The sequence below is a fragment of the Prunus dulcis genome, chromosome 6 (assembly GCF_902201215.1).
Source record: "Prunus dulcis chromosome 6, ALMONDv2, whole genome shotgun sequence".
NCBI lineage: Eukaryota > Viridiplantae > Streptophyta > Magnoliopsida > Rosales > Rosaceae > Prunus > Prunus dulcis.
The window spans coordinates 20,871,848-20,888,548 of record NC_047655.1 but is presented as its reverse complement, the minus strand read 5'-3'; the positions used below and the strand labels follow the sequence as shown (position 1 = coordinate 20,888,548).

Below are 16,701 nucleotides of genomic sequence, written 5' to 3'. Positions count from 1 at the left end.
TTTTAATTTATATTTTTTGTTATTAATAAAAACAAATGGACTTAACAGAGTTAACAGGGTTAGAAGAGCTGTAAGTTGTCTGTCACATGTCAAAAAGCTAGGAGGTAAACAGGCTGGGCACATGCCATTTGGTAAGAGGAGAATTGGACTCCTTCTTTGAACTTTCCCTTCAATCAATATATATATTAGCAAATTTATTGATGTTAGTGATTAAAGAAAGAAATGGTTAATTGGCACAAGTCTTCTACCTGGCCCACAAATCCTTGAAGAAGGAGTTAAAAGAATGGCAAATAAATTGTGGCAAATAAATTGTGGCTAAATGCGAATGCATGGAAAATTTGGCTGTTTTCAAAGGCATGACCTTTCGTTCATACTGCTTGGACATGATGGAAGCAGATGTAATGGGGCTTCGATTGCGCGTTTTAAGCAAACTTTATAGCAGACAGATTGCACCTGAGATCACAGAGAAGGTGAGGATGGTGTGGATGCGGATAGACAGATGTATAAATGGCGATGAGAGAGAGGGGCTTGAAAGAAAATGTCTAGGAGAGGAAAAGCTGTGAAATATATATGCATTCAAACTAAGACCACATAACTTGTGAATAAATGTGTATATTGTTCCATTGACAAGAAATTTTACACCCAATAAAAGGATTGATCATTATTAGTAAGTGGCCTCTATTGTTTTAGCTTGCTCAAGGGGTTATACAAAGGCCTTATTTCGGTTGCTTTTCCAACCATCCCTCTTTGTCTATGAAAGACGCTGTGGTTGTGAAGTATGCGACTTCCTCAGTCGATAATTTCTTCTCCCATGATACACGACGAGACATGTCTGCTCCAGGTCCTTTGCAATTCACTTCTGAGAATGTGGTTAAATTCCTGTAAAATAGTGTTTAAAAGAAAGAATTAAATAAATTGTAATCTCTTTCATAGTTTTAATATCCTCTTCAAACATGAAAAAGAAAAAGAAAGAAAAAAACTTACAGAGGACCAGTTAGCCACTCGGACCAACCCTCCGGGGTAATAATATTTTCCATGTACGTGGAGGCAAACACCACTCTTGAGTAATTTCTGTATGGTCTTCCTAAAAATATAGGGCCTGTTCCATTTACATGGCAATCGTTGAATACATAACCAGTAGGTTCATTTACGGCATTTCGACCCTGCGCTGTGATAAAACCAGCTCGGCCTATTCTGTCTGTTACAGATATTATCTTGCATTTCTGCAAACAGAACAGAATGTTAATACAAGTAGGTTTAGAAAATGTTCGTAAGTGGTATGAAAAACTAAAGGATTAATTATGAAAAAGGATAAGAATTTTAACCTCGTAAATAGACTGGCCGTTGCCCCAAATAAAGTCTATGGCACCTTCGACAAAGCAGTCATTGAAATAGTGACGACCAAGACCATCATGCAATGTGTCTTGCACACTAATGAACTTACAATGATAAAAGCTTGCTTTGTCGCCCGTAAGCGAAGCCGCAGGTGCCTGAATAATTTTCTTTCCATTATTGGGACGGTTATATGTATTCTGTCATCATTAGAACCAAAATTATTTATCAGTTTAAGGATAAACACAAACAAAAAATTTACAGCACTTTTCTTTTAAAAAATATTGAAAAGCTGACATGATATTGGAATTTTTCTATTTAATAAGGGAATGGTTATAACGATATCTTCTTTCAATGTACTCATTCATCATTTCAGTTCTCTTCCTTCCTCTATCATCTCATCTCTGCCTAATTAGTAAGTGGGGCCTCTTAATTAGTAAGTACCCAAATCCCCCTGTGGGTTTAATTTCTGGAATGATTTCTGAGATGATTGTGTAGTTTCGCAATTTGAAATTTTTTGTGGGACTCTTCTTTTCAGAACTTGGTTTTATCTCTGTGACAACCACGGTGAAGCCCCCAACAGACGCCGACATCAAGGCCTTCACTCTGAACCTCTGAACCACCTCCCCTTTTTATCCCTTGTTGTGAAAAAAAATTTAATTTCTTCATTTTCTGGTACTAGTGTAAATTATTAAGTTTATGCTTTTACTTTATGTATTATGTCTGGAAATTTTTAGACTTGGTTTATGCCCAATATGGGTTGATGATATATCTGATATATATACTATATAGGTCTTGACTTTGGTTTCTTTTTCTCTGCTAGGTTTGTGATTTCAGCTAATAAAGACTCATATCAAGTTTGACCAAAAAAAAAGAAAAAAAAAAGAAGACTCATATCAAGATTACTTTCGTTTAATAAAAATCTCTTTCTTTGTCTATATTATCTCAATACTGAAAATATAAATGATAAATAATGATTTAAGTGAAAACCATAATATATTATAAATTAGTTGTGTCAGTCAGCCAGATCAAATCTGATAAATTCCTTAATAAAATAAGGTCACCAACTCTACTACCCTTAGACACGGAAAAACGTGACTATTAATAAAAAGGTGACCATTGCTCAAAAATTTTTTTTTTTTTCAGTACAAAAGATTATATTAATAAAGTTATAAATATTATAAGCGTATGGTAGAAAAAATTATATTTAGGCTAACCTTGAAAACTATATTCCGAGCCATAAAATTATCTGCTTTCAATTTAAATGTAGGACTTTCCACAACGTTGCCACCATCTCCATATTCAACCACGCTAGGATATTTAAGGTCTCCTTGAAGAATTATGCAGGGTTTGTCTTTAGGGATCACAATTTTTTCACTGCATATGAAAAATATCGTATGATTAGTTTCAAATTTATCGTACAAGGCGAAAATAAAAAACTAAGAAAAAATATGCAACTGTTTATTTATTTATTTTGGGTCTAAACTAAAGGGAATTTTCATTAAAAAGGCTAACAAGTTAAACAAAGCAAGAAAAAATAATATGGAACTTAGTTCTTACACATAAACACCGTGGTTAAGGAAGATGCGGGTCCACAATAAGTTGTTTGACGGGATAGAGTCGATGGCTTGTTTCAGTGTTGTAAAATTCCCTCCACCTCTCTTATCAACTAGGATGGTTCTTGAAACGTCGGGTTGTGCATTCAAAGCACTCAAGAAAACTAGGAGAAGAGCAAGTATTGTTGACATATTGCTGTGCATCCAAAGCACTATTTTCTTGGTCTAGTTAATTAGAACACAATTTGTTCATCTTATATAGACAGAGATTAAAGAGTTTGAGAGCTGGGGAAAACAATTTTGTTTTGGCAAATTGAATTGAGCACATTACTCTGCGTCTGGTTTTGGAAAGATGTGCTAGCTCGATTAGTTCATTAACGTGTGACATGTTGTTTACACTTGCTCTTCCCTTTATTTTTTCGGATGCGTTTATCAAAATTAGAAGAGTGTGAAGACCTGATCAGTGGAAATCTGATGACTAAATTACATGGATATCATTTGTGAATTCGGTCACAACAATACACATGTAAAAAGGAAATATGTTGACTTAACATACCATACACCAACTTTATTCCTTTCATATTCCATTCATATAAAACCTAATACATATATATATATATATATATATATATCAGACCGAAACAAACTAATTGGATGAAATTAGTTTGCTTAATAAGGGATTAATTATAAGGGCTTAATTCGGTTGTTTTGCCAACCATCCATCTTGGTCTAGGAAAGAAGCTGTATTTGTAAAAAATACTACTTGTTCATCTGTTAACTTCTTCGCCCATGAGACACGACGGGAAACATCTGCGCCAGGCCCTGTGCAATTCACCTCCGAGAATGTGATTTTGTTCCTGTTAAAATGTGAAAAAAAGAAGAAGCAATAATTAAAGTTTTAGTCTTGCATATAATTTTAATATTCTCTTTCTCATGAACAAAATATCACATAGGAAAAAAAAAAAGAAGAAAAAAAACTTACTCAGAACCAGCATGCCATGCTGAGGTCCAGCCTTCTGGGGAAATAACATTTTCCATAAATGTGGAGACAAACAATACTCTTGCATAAGGTCTGTATGGTCTTCCTAGCAAAGTATGGCCTGTGCTTGATACATGGCAATCTTTGAATACAAAACCAGAAGTGTCATTTGGGTCATTACGACCTTGGGCTGTAATGTAACCAGGTAGGCCTATTCTGTCTGAAATTGATTTTATCCGGCATTTCTGCAAACAATTTGATCCAACGTAAATGCATGCAGTTGAATATGTACTGTTAGTTTTTCATAGAATAAAATTTTGAACTAAATTTTATCTAAATTAGGGTTTCTAAAGGAATAGGAGAAAAAGGTAAGGATTTTTTAACCTCATAAATTGACTGTCCATTGCTGAAAATAAAGTCTATAGCTCCAACAATAGTGCAATTATAGAAATAGTGCCGGCCTATCGCATCACTCAATGTATCTTGCACGCCAATGAAACCACAGTTACGAAAACTTGCTTTGTCTCCACCAATGAAAGCCGCAGGAGCCCAAGTAGTTTTCTTCCCATTGTCATCAAGTTTGATAAGATCATTGTTGTATGTATTCTGTAAGAAACCCAAATTATGAATTCAAGGATAAATATCATGAGAGTGATTTCAAAACATATTATGTATACACAAATATATGAATGAATAGAAAATGAGATCACATTCTACAATGATCCAAAACAAGTGATTAATGTCATATTAATTTATTAATACGAAAACGGGCATTTCTGTATTAGAAAAATACGAAAAAGGATAATGTTTAGGAGAGATGCTTAACCTTGAATATTATATTCCGAGCCACAAAATTATCTGCAAATAGTTTAAATGTAGGGTTTTCAACAACATTGCCACCTTCCCCAAATTCAATCGAGGTAAGCTGGTTAGCCTCTCCTTCAAGAATAATATATGGTTTCTCCTTAGGGATCACAACTTTTTCCCTAGATGGATGTAAAAGAGAGCATATTAGGGCTTGGAATCCATAACACAACTTGGAAAATAAAACCGAGTTTGAAAAAGTATTACTTACGTGTAGACACCATGCTTAATATGAATTCGCGTCCACAATGAGTTATTTTCTGGTATGGAATCAATGGCTTGCTGCACTGTTGTAAATTTTCCTTGACCATTCTTATCGACTATGATGGTTCTTGAAAGTGCATCTGATGCACCCAATAAAAAGAAGAGAGCAAATATTATTGATATAAGCGACTCCATATTGCATACAAAACTGCAAGGTAAGCTTAGCAGATTTGCAACAATGACAATGGCAAAAGAAGATGATGAAATTCATAATCTTATATAGATGGATAAAAGAAAGTTTGAGTGCTTTGTAAAACAATTATTTGGCTGACATTTTGGATTGAGTCCATCGAATCTGCTCTGCTCTTGTGTCGGTTTTTGGAAAGATATGCATGTTGAGATGAAAAAATTGCAACTATTCACCCACGAAATCTTCAACAATTAATTGGAATTTTCTTTTGGGTACTAAATATTTGTTAGGATTTTCCGTACTATAAGTATACATTTTTTTTTTGCTTTTTCAACTAATATACATTAATTTGACACCTGGCAGTGCTGATACTGAGGTAAATAGGCATGCCATAGTAATATAATACTAGTGTCTAGTACTTTTAGCATTCTCATTTCAGATAATTAAAAAGTGCATTTGGTTATTAAAAAATAATAATTTAAAAGTACTTATAGGTTATAAAAACACTTTTTAGAAATCACTTTCAAGTGTATTTTACTGAACACTTTAATTTTTGATAATTTGATGTGCTTATAATGAACACTCTTATGAGCATCAGTGCTCATTTGAATTATGTTTATATCAATTTTTAAGGCGATGTTATGAATTATTGAGGTTTTAAGTTGAGTGTAAATACAAAGAGGAGGTTTCAAAGTTGGGTGTAAGAGAACGAACACATTGTTCTAGCAAATTGACTTAACCAATATCTAGATTGTACTTATTTGATAGGGGTGTACATCGGTTCGAAACCAATACAATTTTATCAATCCGCATTCGATCCAGTATAGATTGGATTATGATTTTTTCTATCCGATCCGATCATATTAGAAGTTTAAATCTAATCCCATCCAATTAATATTGAATTGGATTATTGGTTTTCATAGTGGAAAAAAAAAAGAAAAAGAAATAAAAAACATTTATCATCAAATTTAATTTAATTAAAATTTTTAATAGACGTAAATGTAAAATATAAATGAAATGCTAGAGAAAATTATTTTGATTTTATAATATATTAAACATAACTCCATCAAATTACTTAAAATGTTTATAACTTTCTTAATGAAAATTACCTAATGAGCAAAATAAGTATGAAACTAACTAGATTGGATTGGATCCTCACAAGAAATCCATTATCTGATCCAATCATGTAGGTTTTGCAAAGGGATCCAATCCAATCCAGATTAAAATTGAATTATCGGTCGATTTGAACAGATTGAATTGGATCTTGCACACCCCTATTATTTGATTACAAAAACTTCAAGTTTCTTTAAATAAAATAAAATAAAATATATGAGCAAAAATTGAAATCTCATGTCATATTAATAGAAGTTGACAAAATAAAAAACCATTTGAAAAGAACAACTTTCATAGAAATTTTTTTCTTTCTATAATATTGATAAGCCCAACTTCCTTTGGTATTTGGTTTCTCTTGGCCCAAATGAAAAGCTTACATTGATAGGCCCACCTCACCGTCTTCCTCTAGCTCACTTTTGCAAATCAAGCACACCAGTTTACAACGAAGAAGAAGGAAAATTCACACGAACTGTTCAAATGCTGAGAACCATTTCTCTCTCACGGAGTACTCTGAGGTCCTTCTCCCAAACCCGCACCCATCTGTGTTCAAACCCAATCCAAACCCCATCTCCACCTTCAACCCCTTCGATTTTGATTTCCTACTCTTTTTACTCGACGTCATCGAAGCAAGAAAAGGAGGACAAAAACGACGTTGCTTCGGTTTTCAACAGGGACCCAACAGTCCCTCCCAAGCTCTTCGTGGTCCAGCCTCGTCTTCGCCCCGATAACTACTTGCAGGCCAAGCTCAACGAGGCTCTCTGCCTCGCCAACTCTCTTGAAGAACAGCGAGATGGGTACTTCGATGTCGATTTTTTCGATAAGGAAATACCTCCCCACATTGTTGTTCAAAACCCAATTGTTAGACACCAAACTCGAGCAGGTCGGTTCTTTAATTGCCAATATTATTTTCAATTCTTTTGAAGTAGACTTTAACTACATTTAATTAAGTTATGCGATTTTCACTTAAACTGGGTCAGCGTATGAAAATAATCACAATTTTGCATTGTGCAGATACATATTTTGGCAAAGGGACTTTGGAAGTTGTTAAATGCCATCTAAATGCACTGGAAGAAAAGGAAAGAGGCTTTCTTTTGCTGTTGTTGTTTTTTTTGGGTTTAATTTTCTGTTTTGTATTTCAAAATTTGTCTAAATTTTAACAGGGTGAAGTGGATGCTATATTTGTGAATACAATTCTTTCTGGGATTCAGCAGAGGAATTTGGAGGCAAGTAATTCTGCATATGCAGCTCTTTTTTTTTTTTGGGGTGCCTAAGAAAATTAGAGCTCATCTGTCCCACACTAAAGTTTATATGTAGAAAACTAAAAAATGGTATTGATTTTTATATTTCTGTTTCGTGTGGCAGAAAATTTTGGGAAAACCAGTCTTGGACCGTGTGGGTCTTATAATAGAGATATTCAATGCTCATGCCTGCACAAAGGAGGGCAAGCTGCAGGTGTTAGTGCTATCTTTGGTTAAGGAGTTTGTATTTTAGTGAAGAGCTTTGAAGGATAATTTATATCCCCCTTTTGATTTTTACAGGCTGAATTAGCAGCTCTAATGTATAAGAAAACAAGACTTGTACGACTGCGTGGCAAAAGTGGACGCTCAACTTTTGGAACGGATGGAGAAGCTGAAGTTGTTAGTGCCCGAGGGTAATGTATTGTCAAATTCTGAAAACTTAAATGCAGCAGAGATTTTACTAAGTTATTTTGGTCATGCGTGCTTAGAGAAGATCTTGTCTAAATGGGGTGTTAATTGCAGGAGAGGAAGTGGGGGACGTGGCTTCATTAGTGGTGCAGGAGAAACTGAACTTCAGCTTCAACGACGAAGGTTCATTTCCATGATTCTCATATCTTATGTTAATATTTATATCTCGTGCTCTAGTTTTAACGGGCCCTTGACTGCAAGTGGCTGTTTCTTTGTCCTTATGAAACAAACGTACTAGTTTTTCGTAACTGCAGATGACAAGTTTCTCCTACTAAAGATTTGTGTCAATTGATATTTCAGACATTTCATTTCTAAATGGTGTTTTTCTTGTATCAACCACTGGACTAACTACTAGGAAGAGTTTCTTTCTTACTTTTTTCCTTTTTACTTGTTCCATTCTATTACTTTTTTTTTTTTCCTAGGTTAAAAGTTCAAAGTTGAGCAAATACAAGCATTAACTGGAGTCATATTGAGCTAGGAGTCTATTGTTACAATATAATTGATGACATAAAATACTTGGTTAACTGGCTGTGGTTTATGGTAAATCTATTCTTGCATATGTGCATCCACTTAATAGCACTATAATCTCAGAATTTCAGAACGGAGGAGTAGTCTTTTACTGCAAATTCAAGAGGTTCGACGAACTCGAGCTGTGCAACGTGCTGGTCGGAAGAATCGTGGAGGCTCATATGGTCAAGGTTTACCTACTGTTGCTGTTGTTGGGTATACAAATGCTGTACGTGGTCTAATATATTATATTTTCTTTTTGTTATTTTCACACAAAATTGTCCAAACATTTAATTCCTCACTTCTTGTGATAGGGGAAATCTACATTAGTTAGTGCCCTCTCAAATAGCGATCTTTACAGTGATTCTCGGTAATATATTCCACTCATACAACATGTTATTTTGATCTATAAACCATTTGTTATTTAAGCCTTGATCTTGGCTTTTAACATATTGATGATGTACTATTTTTGCAGATTGTTCGCTACGGTTGATCCTAAATTGAGAAGTGTTTTTCTTCCTTCAGGGTATATGACCATAAATGATAACTTTTTTGCTCATTAATTGTATTTTGGAATTTTGATGATAAGTTGTTGCTTGGATGAGTTTCTGGATCCTGTTTTGCGCTAATTGTGAGTATTTAATGTTCAGGAAGAAAGTGCTTGTAAGTGACACAGTAGGATTTATATCAGATTTGCCAGTGCAGGTATATGGAAAGCATGTTTAAACTACTTTCTTTCATTTTCTGTCTTATCACTAATCCCATTCATCACTTATACAATCTACTTTTGTAGTTAGTAGAAGCATTTCATGCAACTCTAGAAGAAGTTGTGGAAGCTGATCTCCTTGTGGTATGACTAATTTCTTGTGCTTTCATTTTGGAACCAGGGTCTATTTCAGGTTTTTCCACGTGTACATTTGAACTAGATTTGTTGATACACAATATAATGCGATAAAATTAAATTCCTACTATTGATATATATCTGGGCTTCTGTTTGGTATCTCACATCATCTGATATGATATGACATAGAATATATAAAACACAGTAGCAGAGAGATTAATATTTCTGGTGTGGGATTTGAACTAACACTCAAAGTGGCTCCCAACATGACACATCTAATAGATGTTTCTGTACCTTGCAGCATGTGTTGGATTGTACTGCTCCCAATCGAAATGAGCACCGTTCAACTGTATTCCAAGTTCTTGATCAAATCGGTGTATCAAAGGAAAAACTTGAAAACATGATTGAGGTTTGGAATAAGGTATTGCTAGTCTCTGCACTTGTACACTACCTTAAATAGAATGAAGATTAAAAAGAACGCTGATGCAGTTATCTATATCCTTTGGAATTCCACAGATTGACTATCAGGAGGAGGGCATGGATTTTGATGAGTGTGTTGATGACATTGAAGATGGTGAGGCTAGCAGTTTCTCAGGAGAAAAAGATGATATGGATTCTGAGCTCTCATCAGGAGCCGAAAACGATGAGGCTTTTGAAGCTATTGATGACCAAGATGGTGATTACTCTGACGGTTGGTTGGCATCAGAAGATGTCGAAGATCCTTGGGGTGAAGGTGGGTCCTGTACGGGGTTGAAGACTACAGACGACCAACAAAGCGAGTGTCCAAAGGACTGGAAAACAGAAAAGCAATTGCAATTACAAGTTCAGTCTGGTCCACATGTTAGAACATCTGCTTTAATGGGAGTTGGGTTGCAAGAGTTGTTGGAACTCATTGATGAGAAGCTGAAGGAGGCCCCAAAGGCAAATGTTGTGGAAAGGGATCCATTTGATCGAAAATGGAGGCCTCCTCGGACAGAGGAGGCTGGCGTAGCAGTTGAACAATGATAAATGTGAATATACATTTTGTTCATGTATGCTATCATCTAGCAAAGCCAAAGGATATATAGTTGGAATTCCCATTTACATGGGTCATCCACAATTATACAGGAGCTCATCGGAAGCAGTGTTGGCCTGGCAAAAGTTCAGACAGAACTCTGAAGGTATTCAAGCACCTTGAGTTGGCTGTTTTCTCTTTTTGGAAAAGATTAGGCCGCAGTACTTAGGTGGATGATTTTTGTAGCAAAAACTGTTGTACACACTTCTTAATTAGAAAAACCAAAAAACAAAACGTGCCGACTCTGGGATAGTATTGTATAAACAAATGAAGCACTGTCACAATGTTTTGTTTCTCAAAGCTATTTGTATCTTGAAAGATGGCCTAATAAGTTAGCGTCTTTAGTGTTATTCTTTAAATCCAATTCTTGGTGCGATTAGAAGTTGTGTTTTGGTAGCGTTTATCCGCCTTTTAGAATTGTTCTAGCACTCATTTGAACCTTTAGATTAGCACAAATAAGGATGATTATTATTTTTTTTAATTTAGTGGTATTTTTCTTCTCAATGTTAAAAGGAAGTTCAAAATTTAATTTATCTTCCTCTTTGCAAAGCCTATTTCTTGTTTTGACTAAGAGAAATTTTCTTTCATTTTTATAATTTAAATGATAGACAAAAACTTCCCTATTCTCGTTTCATTGCCCCTCTTTCTTGGAGATAGGGAAGTATTTCTCCAAATGACGAGGGTGATATTATTCTGGGCTCCATCCAACCAAATTGGCCCAGACCAATCCATTGTGAGTTTGGAAAAAGGAAAACGAGGCCTGTTATGAAGAGCCTAAAAGAACAAAATACCCCTTACCATTTGCAAAGCACAAGATCCCGCCGACACATGATGCCAATGCCGCGTACCACAGCCATTCGTATATACAAGAAGGAAATACACTCGCACGCACTCGCCTATATGACATATCTCATATCTCCGTTGGTTTCTTTTAGATTTCGCTCTGTTTTCAACTCTCTCTCTTTCTCTCTCAGCTAAAAGCAAACCCAAGAGAAATTTTTTTTTTTCAAAAATAAATAAAATAAATAAAATTTACAGATCTAAGATCCAAAAAGCATTGCCATTGAGCAAATCCTCAATGTGGTGCTCTCTTTTGTGGTGATCTAAGGTAACTCCCGAACTCAATTGAATTTCTCGCTCGTTTCTTACATTGCTCTGTTATTGGCACTCTGTTTGTTTCGCGGGAAAAATGAGAACCAAACGAATTGGTTCCGCGTTCATAACCGTATATGGATCTAGCTTCATTTTCTATATGTTTGTGGCCAATTTTCATTCGTATCTGTAAATTTTGTTTTCTGAAAGCAGTGTACAGTATTTTCGGATTCGTTGCCTGTGAAGAAAGAGCAGCCATGTCAAGGAGGGCGGTGGGATCCACACGCCGTAATGGAAACTTTCCGTTTGCTGGAGCCTTCAATTCAAAATCCAAGTCGTCCCCTTTGCTATCCCTTGGCCTTGTAGTTGTGGTGAGTTTTCTTGGATTCAAATTTCATTTCCTTTGTATGCCAATTCATTGCAATTCAGTTTGTGCTGCTGAGTGCGTAGCTCCTATATCATTTTAAACAATATAACAAATTATGAGTTTCTAATTATGTTTTGTTGGTTTTTGGTTGAAATTCTCAGGGAGCGATCCTAATTGTCGGCTATGTTTATAAGGGCTTAGGTTTGTATTTTAATTGCTTGCATTAACAGCCCCTATTTACATTTACTGATATGGAGTTTTTTTTTAATTTTGGTGAGCTAGGTGGGCAATGCTTTTTCGGAGGTCATTGATTCTTTGAATTAAAAAAAAAAAAAAAGAATTCTTACACATGTATGCGCCAATTAATGTTTGTTCTTAAAAATTCAGGTGTCTTCGGCGGGGGTGCCAACGTAGTTAGTAGAGTTGAAGGTGAGTTTGGGGCCCTTTTCTACTTGTCTTGTCAGGTTCATGTTCAAGTGTTAGCAATTAGTATTCTTCAGATACTTGTAATAATAGCGTTTGTCCATTTCCTTCTATAATTAGGCGATTTCTCATGCACGCTAGAAGTTCAGAGAGCAATACCTTTCCTAAAGAAAGCGTATAGTGGCAGTATGCACAAAGTTTTGCATATTGGTCCTGATACTTGTTCAGTTGTGTCTGCATTGTTAAAGGATGACGAAATTGAAGCATGGGGTGTGGAACCATATGAGATAGAGGATGCTGATAGGAATTGCAGGAGTCTTGTGCGCAAAGGCATTGTGCGTGTGGCTGATATAAAGTTCCCTCTGCCCTATAAAGCAAAGTCTTTTTCTCTTGTGATAGTGTCAGATGCATTAGATTACCTCTCTCCAAAGTACCTGAACAGGACTCTTCCAGAATTGGCAAGGGTTTCTTCCGATGGTCTTGTTATTTTTTCAGGTACTTTACTATAAAGTTCATATAGCTTGTGCAGTGTCAGGGTTTGTTACTAGAAATTCTTTTCCTGAAATGATTAGAAGTTCATATGAGATAATTGCACTGTTATCAAAAGATTCACATTAATTTGCACTCTAGTACTTCTTTTTTGGTTGATTCATCGGGTTAAAATGAATTTAGAGATGTTTAGCTATTTTAATCCTTGCAGATACATACAGACACCCCAGTCAATTGCATTGATCCTAAGTGGATTAAGTCAATATATTAATTTATACAGCCCTTGGCTTTAGATCTCTTACTAAAGATACTGGACCGGAGATATCCTGATACCAAGTCTTTCTGACCATAATTATTTACCGTTAATGTTTTTAGGTTCTTTATTCCCATAGAATAGAAAGTAATAAATTTTTCTTGATCTTTTGCTTTTGGTAATAATCATTTCTAATTTCACTGCTATTTACTTTTATGTTTAGGTTTCCCTGGTCAACAGAGAGCTAAAGTTTCTGAGTTATCCAAATTTGGACGACCGGTAAGTGATCTGCCGGTGTGATGTCACCATGCTACTTTGCAGTTGTTGGATTACTACTCTTACCCATCTGGATATGATATGTACTGTAAATTGGATGGTCATTGCTCCTTATGCTTATCATTTGCTTGAGATCAAATTTGAACCAAAATCATATCCAAGTGCATAAGTTATTTGTTGACAAATGAAGGGGCTATATAAAGCTGGGTCCTGATCCTTATGTTAAACTTGGAAATAATGAAAAGAGATGTAACATTTATGATCACTCTATTATAATTTGGTTTTAGTTATAGAAGCTTTAATAATAATCATCAGGTTTGTATCTGCCTGGTTGACCTTCTGACTGAGATATCTTTGTTTCCTTTAGGCCAAAATGCGGAGCTCCTCTTGGTGGATACGTTACTTTGTTCAGACCAGCTTAGAAGAAAATGAAGTTGCCATCAAGAAGTTTGAGCAAGTCACAACAAAGGAGTCATACCAGCCAAGCTGTCAAGTGTTTCACCTTAACTCATATCACTAATTATAAAAATCATAGCATCTTTTATTCATTAAGTTTTGGTATGCCACAAGGCTGATAAAGGGAAAAGATTGTTGTAGGTGTCATTTAAAAACAAGACCTCTACTGGGTTGCTCAAACTGATTTGTATTCCTTTTGATTATAATGATTGTATCCAGGAATTGATTTTCGTACTGTCTTTGTTTTTTGAATCATTCGACTCTGCCTCATCACTAGCAATTTTGTTACGACCGTACTTGAACAGGATTTGTGGTATTAGGTTGTGCTGTGTCCTTGAGTTCTGAGGAGACATGAACCTAAGTCTGGTAGATGAATTGTGACCATGTTATCAGAGCATGATTAGAAGTTATCAACTATTTGTAGCTGCATGAAAAGAAAAAAAACATCCATTTTAAAGTTTCTTGATCAGAAGTCTAATATGACCTAGCTGATTCTATCTTTTGACTTTTATGTCGTAAAAATTAGGGATGTTTTACACAAAAATCAGGATCAATAATAAATTCCTATAAACTTGCCCCAAGGTAGGAATTTGATGATGTTTTTTGCCTGGTTAGAGACTCGGAGCCATGAGTCTAATGCATCTTCCATTGAAAAGCTAATTGCTTGGTTTCCTTGAAAAGTCGTTCATGTCATGCTTGTAGAAGCCGATCTTCATTTGTTGCGAAAAGAGAACTGAAATTCACTAGCAGAAATATCACCAATAATCCCCACAAGAACAATGCCCTTCCTTAAAGCAATGAAACCTGTGGGCATCTCTCACAGTGATTTCCCTCCCAGCAATGGCAGAGATAAATTTGATTGCATTGTGGCAATCCCCACAAATCCTCAGGTTCTTCACCACAAGTATAGGCTCTCCCTCTCTAGTCGAGATCAATCCAAACGCAACAGCTAGCTTTTCACTGTGATGCCCCAACCGTATCTCCTTCTCTCCTTGCACTGATTCATCGTCCTTTACCAAGGTCCATCTTAAATCAGGCACATACCCCGCTCGCTTCATCTTCCTTGACATCTCTTCCAAGTATTCATGAATACCTTTAATCATCGGGTGGGAAATTTCTTCAGCCACGAAAACATGTACCCTCTTATTCACTTCAATCCAACTACAACCTGGTTTTTTCTTCACTCCTCTATCTCGCATAAGTTTTCTAATTGTTGCCACTTCTTCCCATTTTCCATCTCTAGCGTACATATTCGACAGCATCACATATGGAGCAGCATTTGAAGGATCCAGTTGAAGAAACTGATTGGCTGCCTTCACTGCTAGTTCAATATTTCCATATGTTCTACATGCACCGAGTAATGTAGCCCAGCCAACAGAGCCAGGATTGAATGGCATCGTCTCAATGAGTCTTTCAGCTTCATCCAGTTTGCCTGCTCGACCTAGAAGATCAATCATGCATGAATAATGCTCCGCTTCTGGTTCAATCTTGAACTTCTCCTTCATCACATTGAAATACTTCTGACCCTCCTCAACTTTTCCAGTGTGAGCACAAGCAGAAAGGACAGAGATAAAGGTTATACTTGAAGGAATAATATCCATCTGAAGCATATGTTCAAAAAGCCATAGTGATTCCACTCCAATCCCATGCTGTGCATAACCTGCAATCATCGAATTTAAAGAGACAGTATTATGCTCTGGCATCCTATCAAATAACCTTCTTGCATCATGAAGATTCCCGCATTTGGAGTACATTGCAACAAGAGCATTATTCACTGAAACTTTATTTGAAGGGATATCAGATTTGATTGCTAAGGCATGAATCTGCTTCCCCTGGGAGGGAGATGACAAATTGGAGCATGCACTAATCACACAGACGAAGCTGCAATCATCAGCACAGTGACCAACACGTTGCATTTGACGGAAACAATCTAGAGCATCTTCAGAGAACTCATCATTTTGAGAATACCCAGAAATCATCGTGTTCCAAAGAACCAAATCCGGATAAGGAATCTCTTCAAATAATTTCCTACAATCTGACATGCCACCAGCAGCACACTTGGAATATAAATCGATCAGGCCACTCCCAACATGTGAATTCTGGTGGAAACCAGTTTTGATCAACTTAGCATGGAACTGAAGTCCACCCAACAAGTCCTCCACACACGTAAATGCAGTTAAAACACTTGCCAATGTAAACATGTCGACCTTAAATCCCATCCTGACCATTTCCTGAAACAATGCCAGGGCTTTCAACCCTTGGCGGTGCTGGCCATATGCCACAATCATAGAATTCCAAGACACTTCATCTCTCATCTCTCCCATGACATAGAACACCCTCTTCGCCTCCCCCAAAAACCCATTTTTACTATAGTAAGTTACAAGCGCATTGTTTACCGAAACATATGAATCAAAACCACCTGACACCGCCACCGAATGCAACTGCCTAATCAAACCGATATCATCACAACATCCCGTGATCACAGCAGAGATGGTAAACCCATCCATGTCAAGACCCATGTTTCTCATCCCAGTAAACAAACTCAACGCCGGTTCAGTCTCGCCGCGATCGGCATAAGCAGAAATGAGGGTGTTATAGGAGACCAAGTCCGGATGGGGAATTTTATCAAACATTTGGTGGGCAATGTGGGTATGGGACTCTTTCGCATACGCAGCGACGATAGCATTGAAGGAGAAGACATTGGGTTCTTGGGTCTGGTCGAAGGCGTTCCGAGCAGAGGAGAGACGGCCACATTTGGAGTAAAGGAGGATGAAGTGGTTGGAAAGGTATGTGGAAGGAGGAAGGAGGGACTTGAAATATAGTGCATGGAGAGATTTGCCTGTAAAGAGGTCTCTCTCGGCTATGCATGTTTTCAAAAGGTGGCGAAAGTTTTGCAAGGCACATGAAAGCTGGTTCATCTAAGCCAACTATAAGACTAGTTCCTTCCCATGTTTAGCACCCTTCAGGACCGCAAGCCAAAATATAAGGGTTAAAAAATA

The 16,701-nt window shown here is 36.5% G+C and overlaps 5 protein-coding genes across 6 annotated transcripts; 2 read left to right on the top strand and 3 right to left on the bottom strand.

The window, feature by feature from the left end:
• Positions 1–716: 716 nt before the first annotated feature.
• On the bottom strand, positions 717–3,080 carry LOC117630452 (probable pectinesterase 29). The gene is made up of 5 exons (XM_034363171.1): positions 2,893–3,080; positions 2,550–2,709; positions 1,326–1,532; positions 985–1,223; positions 717–879 (listed from the first exon to the last, which is right to left on the bottom strand). Exons 1-5 carry the CDS (start codon positions 3,078–3,080, stop codon positions 717–719), a joined length of 957 nt encoding a protein of 318 aa, XP_034219062.1.
• Positions 3,081–3,582: 502 nt separating this feature from the next.
• LOC117630450 (probable pectinesterase 29) lies at positions 3,583–5,130 on the bottom strand. Its single transcript, XM_034363170.1, has 5 exons — positions 4,943–5,130; positions 4,694–4,853; positions 4,252–4,473; positions 3,871–4,112; positions 3,583–3,745 (listed from the first exon to the last, which is right to left on the bottom strand). The coding sequence occupies exons 1-5, from the start codon at positions 5,128–5,130 to the stop codon at positions 3,583–3,585; spliced, it is 975 nt and encodes a 324-aa protein (XP_034219061.1).
• Positions 5,131–6,664: 1,534 nt separating this feature from the next.
• On the top strand, positions 6,665–10,686 carry LOC117632629 (GTP-binding protein At3g49725, chloroplastic). 2 transcript variants are annotated; one of them, XM_034366170.1, is made up of 13 exons: positions 6,665–7,118; positions 7,250–7,314; positions 7,399–7,461; positions 7,601–7,690; positions 7,777–7,889; positions 7,999–8,067; positions 8,536–8,680; positions 8,766–8,821; positions 8,927–8,977; positions 9,102–9,156; positions 9,245–9,301; positions 9,594–9,713; positions 9,809–10,686. In XM_034366170.1, exons 1-13 carry the CDS (start codon positions 6,716–6,718, stop codon positions 10,295–10,297), a joined length of 1,776 nt encoding a protein of 591 aa, XP_034222061.1. In that variant the 5' UTR covers positions 6,665–6,715; the 3' UTR covers positions 10,298–10,686. The 2 variants fall into 2 exon arrangements, with proteins under 2 accessions (XP_034222061.1, XP_034222062.1); XM_034366171.1 differs by lacking the exon at positions 7,601–7,690.
• Positions 10,687–11,162: 476 nt separating this feature from the next.
• Positions 11,163–13,943, top strand: LOC117632695 (probable pectin methylesterase CGR2). The gene is made up of 7 exons (XM_034366243.1): positions 11,163–11,454; positions 11,652–11,809; positions 11,967–12,006; positions 12,193–12,234; positions 12,349–12,723; positions 13,194–13,249; positions 13,614–13,943. Exons 2-7 carry the CDS (start codon positions 11,696–11,698, stop codon positions 13,764–13,766), a joined length of 780 nt encoding a protein of 259 aa, XP_034222134.1. The 5' UTR covers positions 11,163–11,454; positions 11,652–11,695; the 3' UTR covers positions 13,767–13,943.
• A 252-nt stretch (positions 13,944–14,195) lies between these two features.
• LOC117631974 (pentatricopeptide repeat-containing protein At3g49710) lies at positions 14,196–16,701 on the bottom strand. The gene has a single exon (XM_034365330.1). It carries the CDS (start codon positions 16,618–16,620, stop codon positions 14,458–14,460), a length of 2,163 nt encoding a protein of 720 aa, XP_034221221.1. The 5' UTR covers positions 16,621–16,701; the 3' UTR covers positions 14,196–14,457.

Coding starts and splice junctions, on each gene's coding strand:
- LOC117632695 (XM_034366243.1), top strand. CDS start 11,696: ATGTCAAGGAGGGCGGTGGGATCCACACGCCGTAATGGAAACTTTCCG. Junction 11,810..11,966: donor CCCTTGGCCTTGTAGTTGTG/GTGAGTTTTCTT, acceptor TGAAATTCTCAG/GGAGCGATCCTAATTGTCGG. Junction 13,250..13,613: donor TATCCAAATTTGGACGACCG/GTAAGTGATCTG, acceptor TGTTTCCTTTAG/GCCAAAATGCGGAGCTCCTC.
- LOC117632629 (XM_034366170.1), top strand. CDS start 6,716: ATGCTGAGAACCATTTCTCTCTCACGGAGTACTCTGAGGTCCTTCTCC. Junction 7,462..7,600: donor TTCAGCAGAGGAATTTGGAG/GCAAGTAATTCT, acceptor TTCGTGTGGCAG/AAAATTTTGGGAAAACCAGT. Junction 9,302..9,593: donor TGGAAGCTGATCTCCTTGTG/GTATGACTAATT, acceptor TGTACCTTGCAG/CATGTGTTGGATTGTACTGC.
- LOC117630450 (XM_034363170.1), bottom strand. CDS start 5,130: ATGGAGTCGCTTATATCAATAATATTTGCTCTCTTCTTTTTATTGGGT. Junction 4,474..4,693: donor CTCGGAATATAATATTCAAG/GTTAAGCATCTC, acceptor GGTTTCTTACAG/AATACATACAACAATGATCT. Junction 4,113..4,251: donor ATGGACAGTCAATTTATGAG/GTTAAAAAATCC, acceptor AATTGTTTGCAG/AAATGCCGGATAAAATCAAT.
- LOC117630452 (XM_034363171.1), bottom strand. CDS start 3,080: ATGTCAACAATACTTGCTCTTCTCCTAGTTTTCTTGAGTGCTTTGAAT. Junction 1,533..2,549: donor CTCGGAATATAGTTTTCAAG/GTTAGCCTAAAT, acceptor TAATGATGACAG/AATACATATAACCGTCCCAA. Junction 1,224..1,325: donor ACGGCCAGTCTATTTACGAG/GTTAAAATTCTT, acceptor TTCTGTTTGCAG/AAATGCAAGATAATATCTGT.
- LOC117631974 (XM_034365330.1), bottom strand. CDS start 16,620: ATGAACCAGCTTTCATGTGCCTTGCAAAACTTTCGCCACCTTTTGAAA.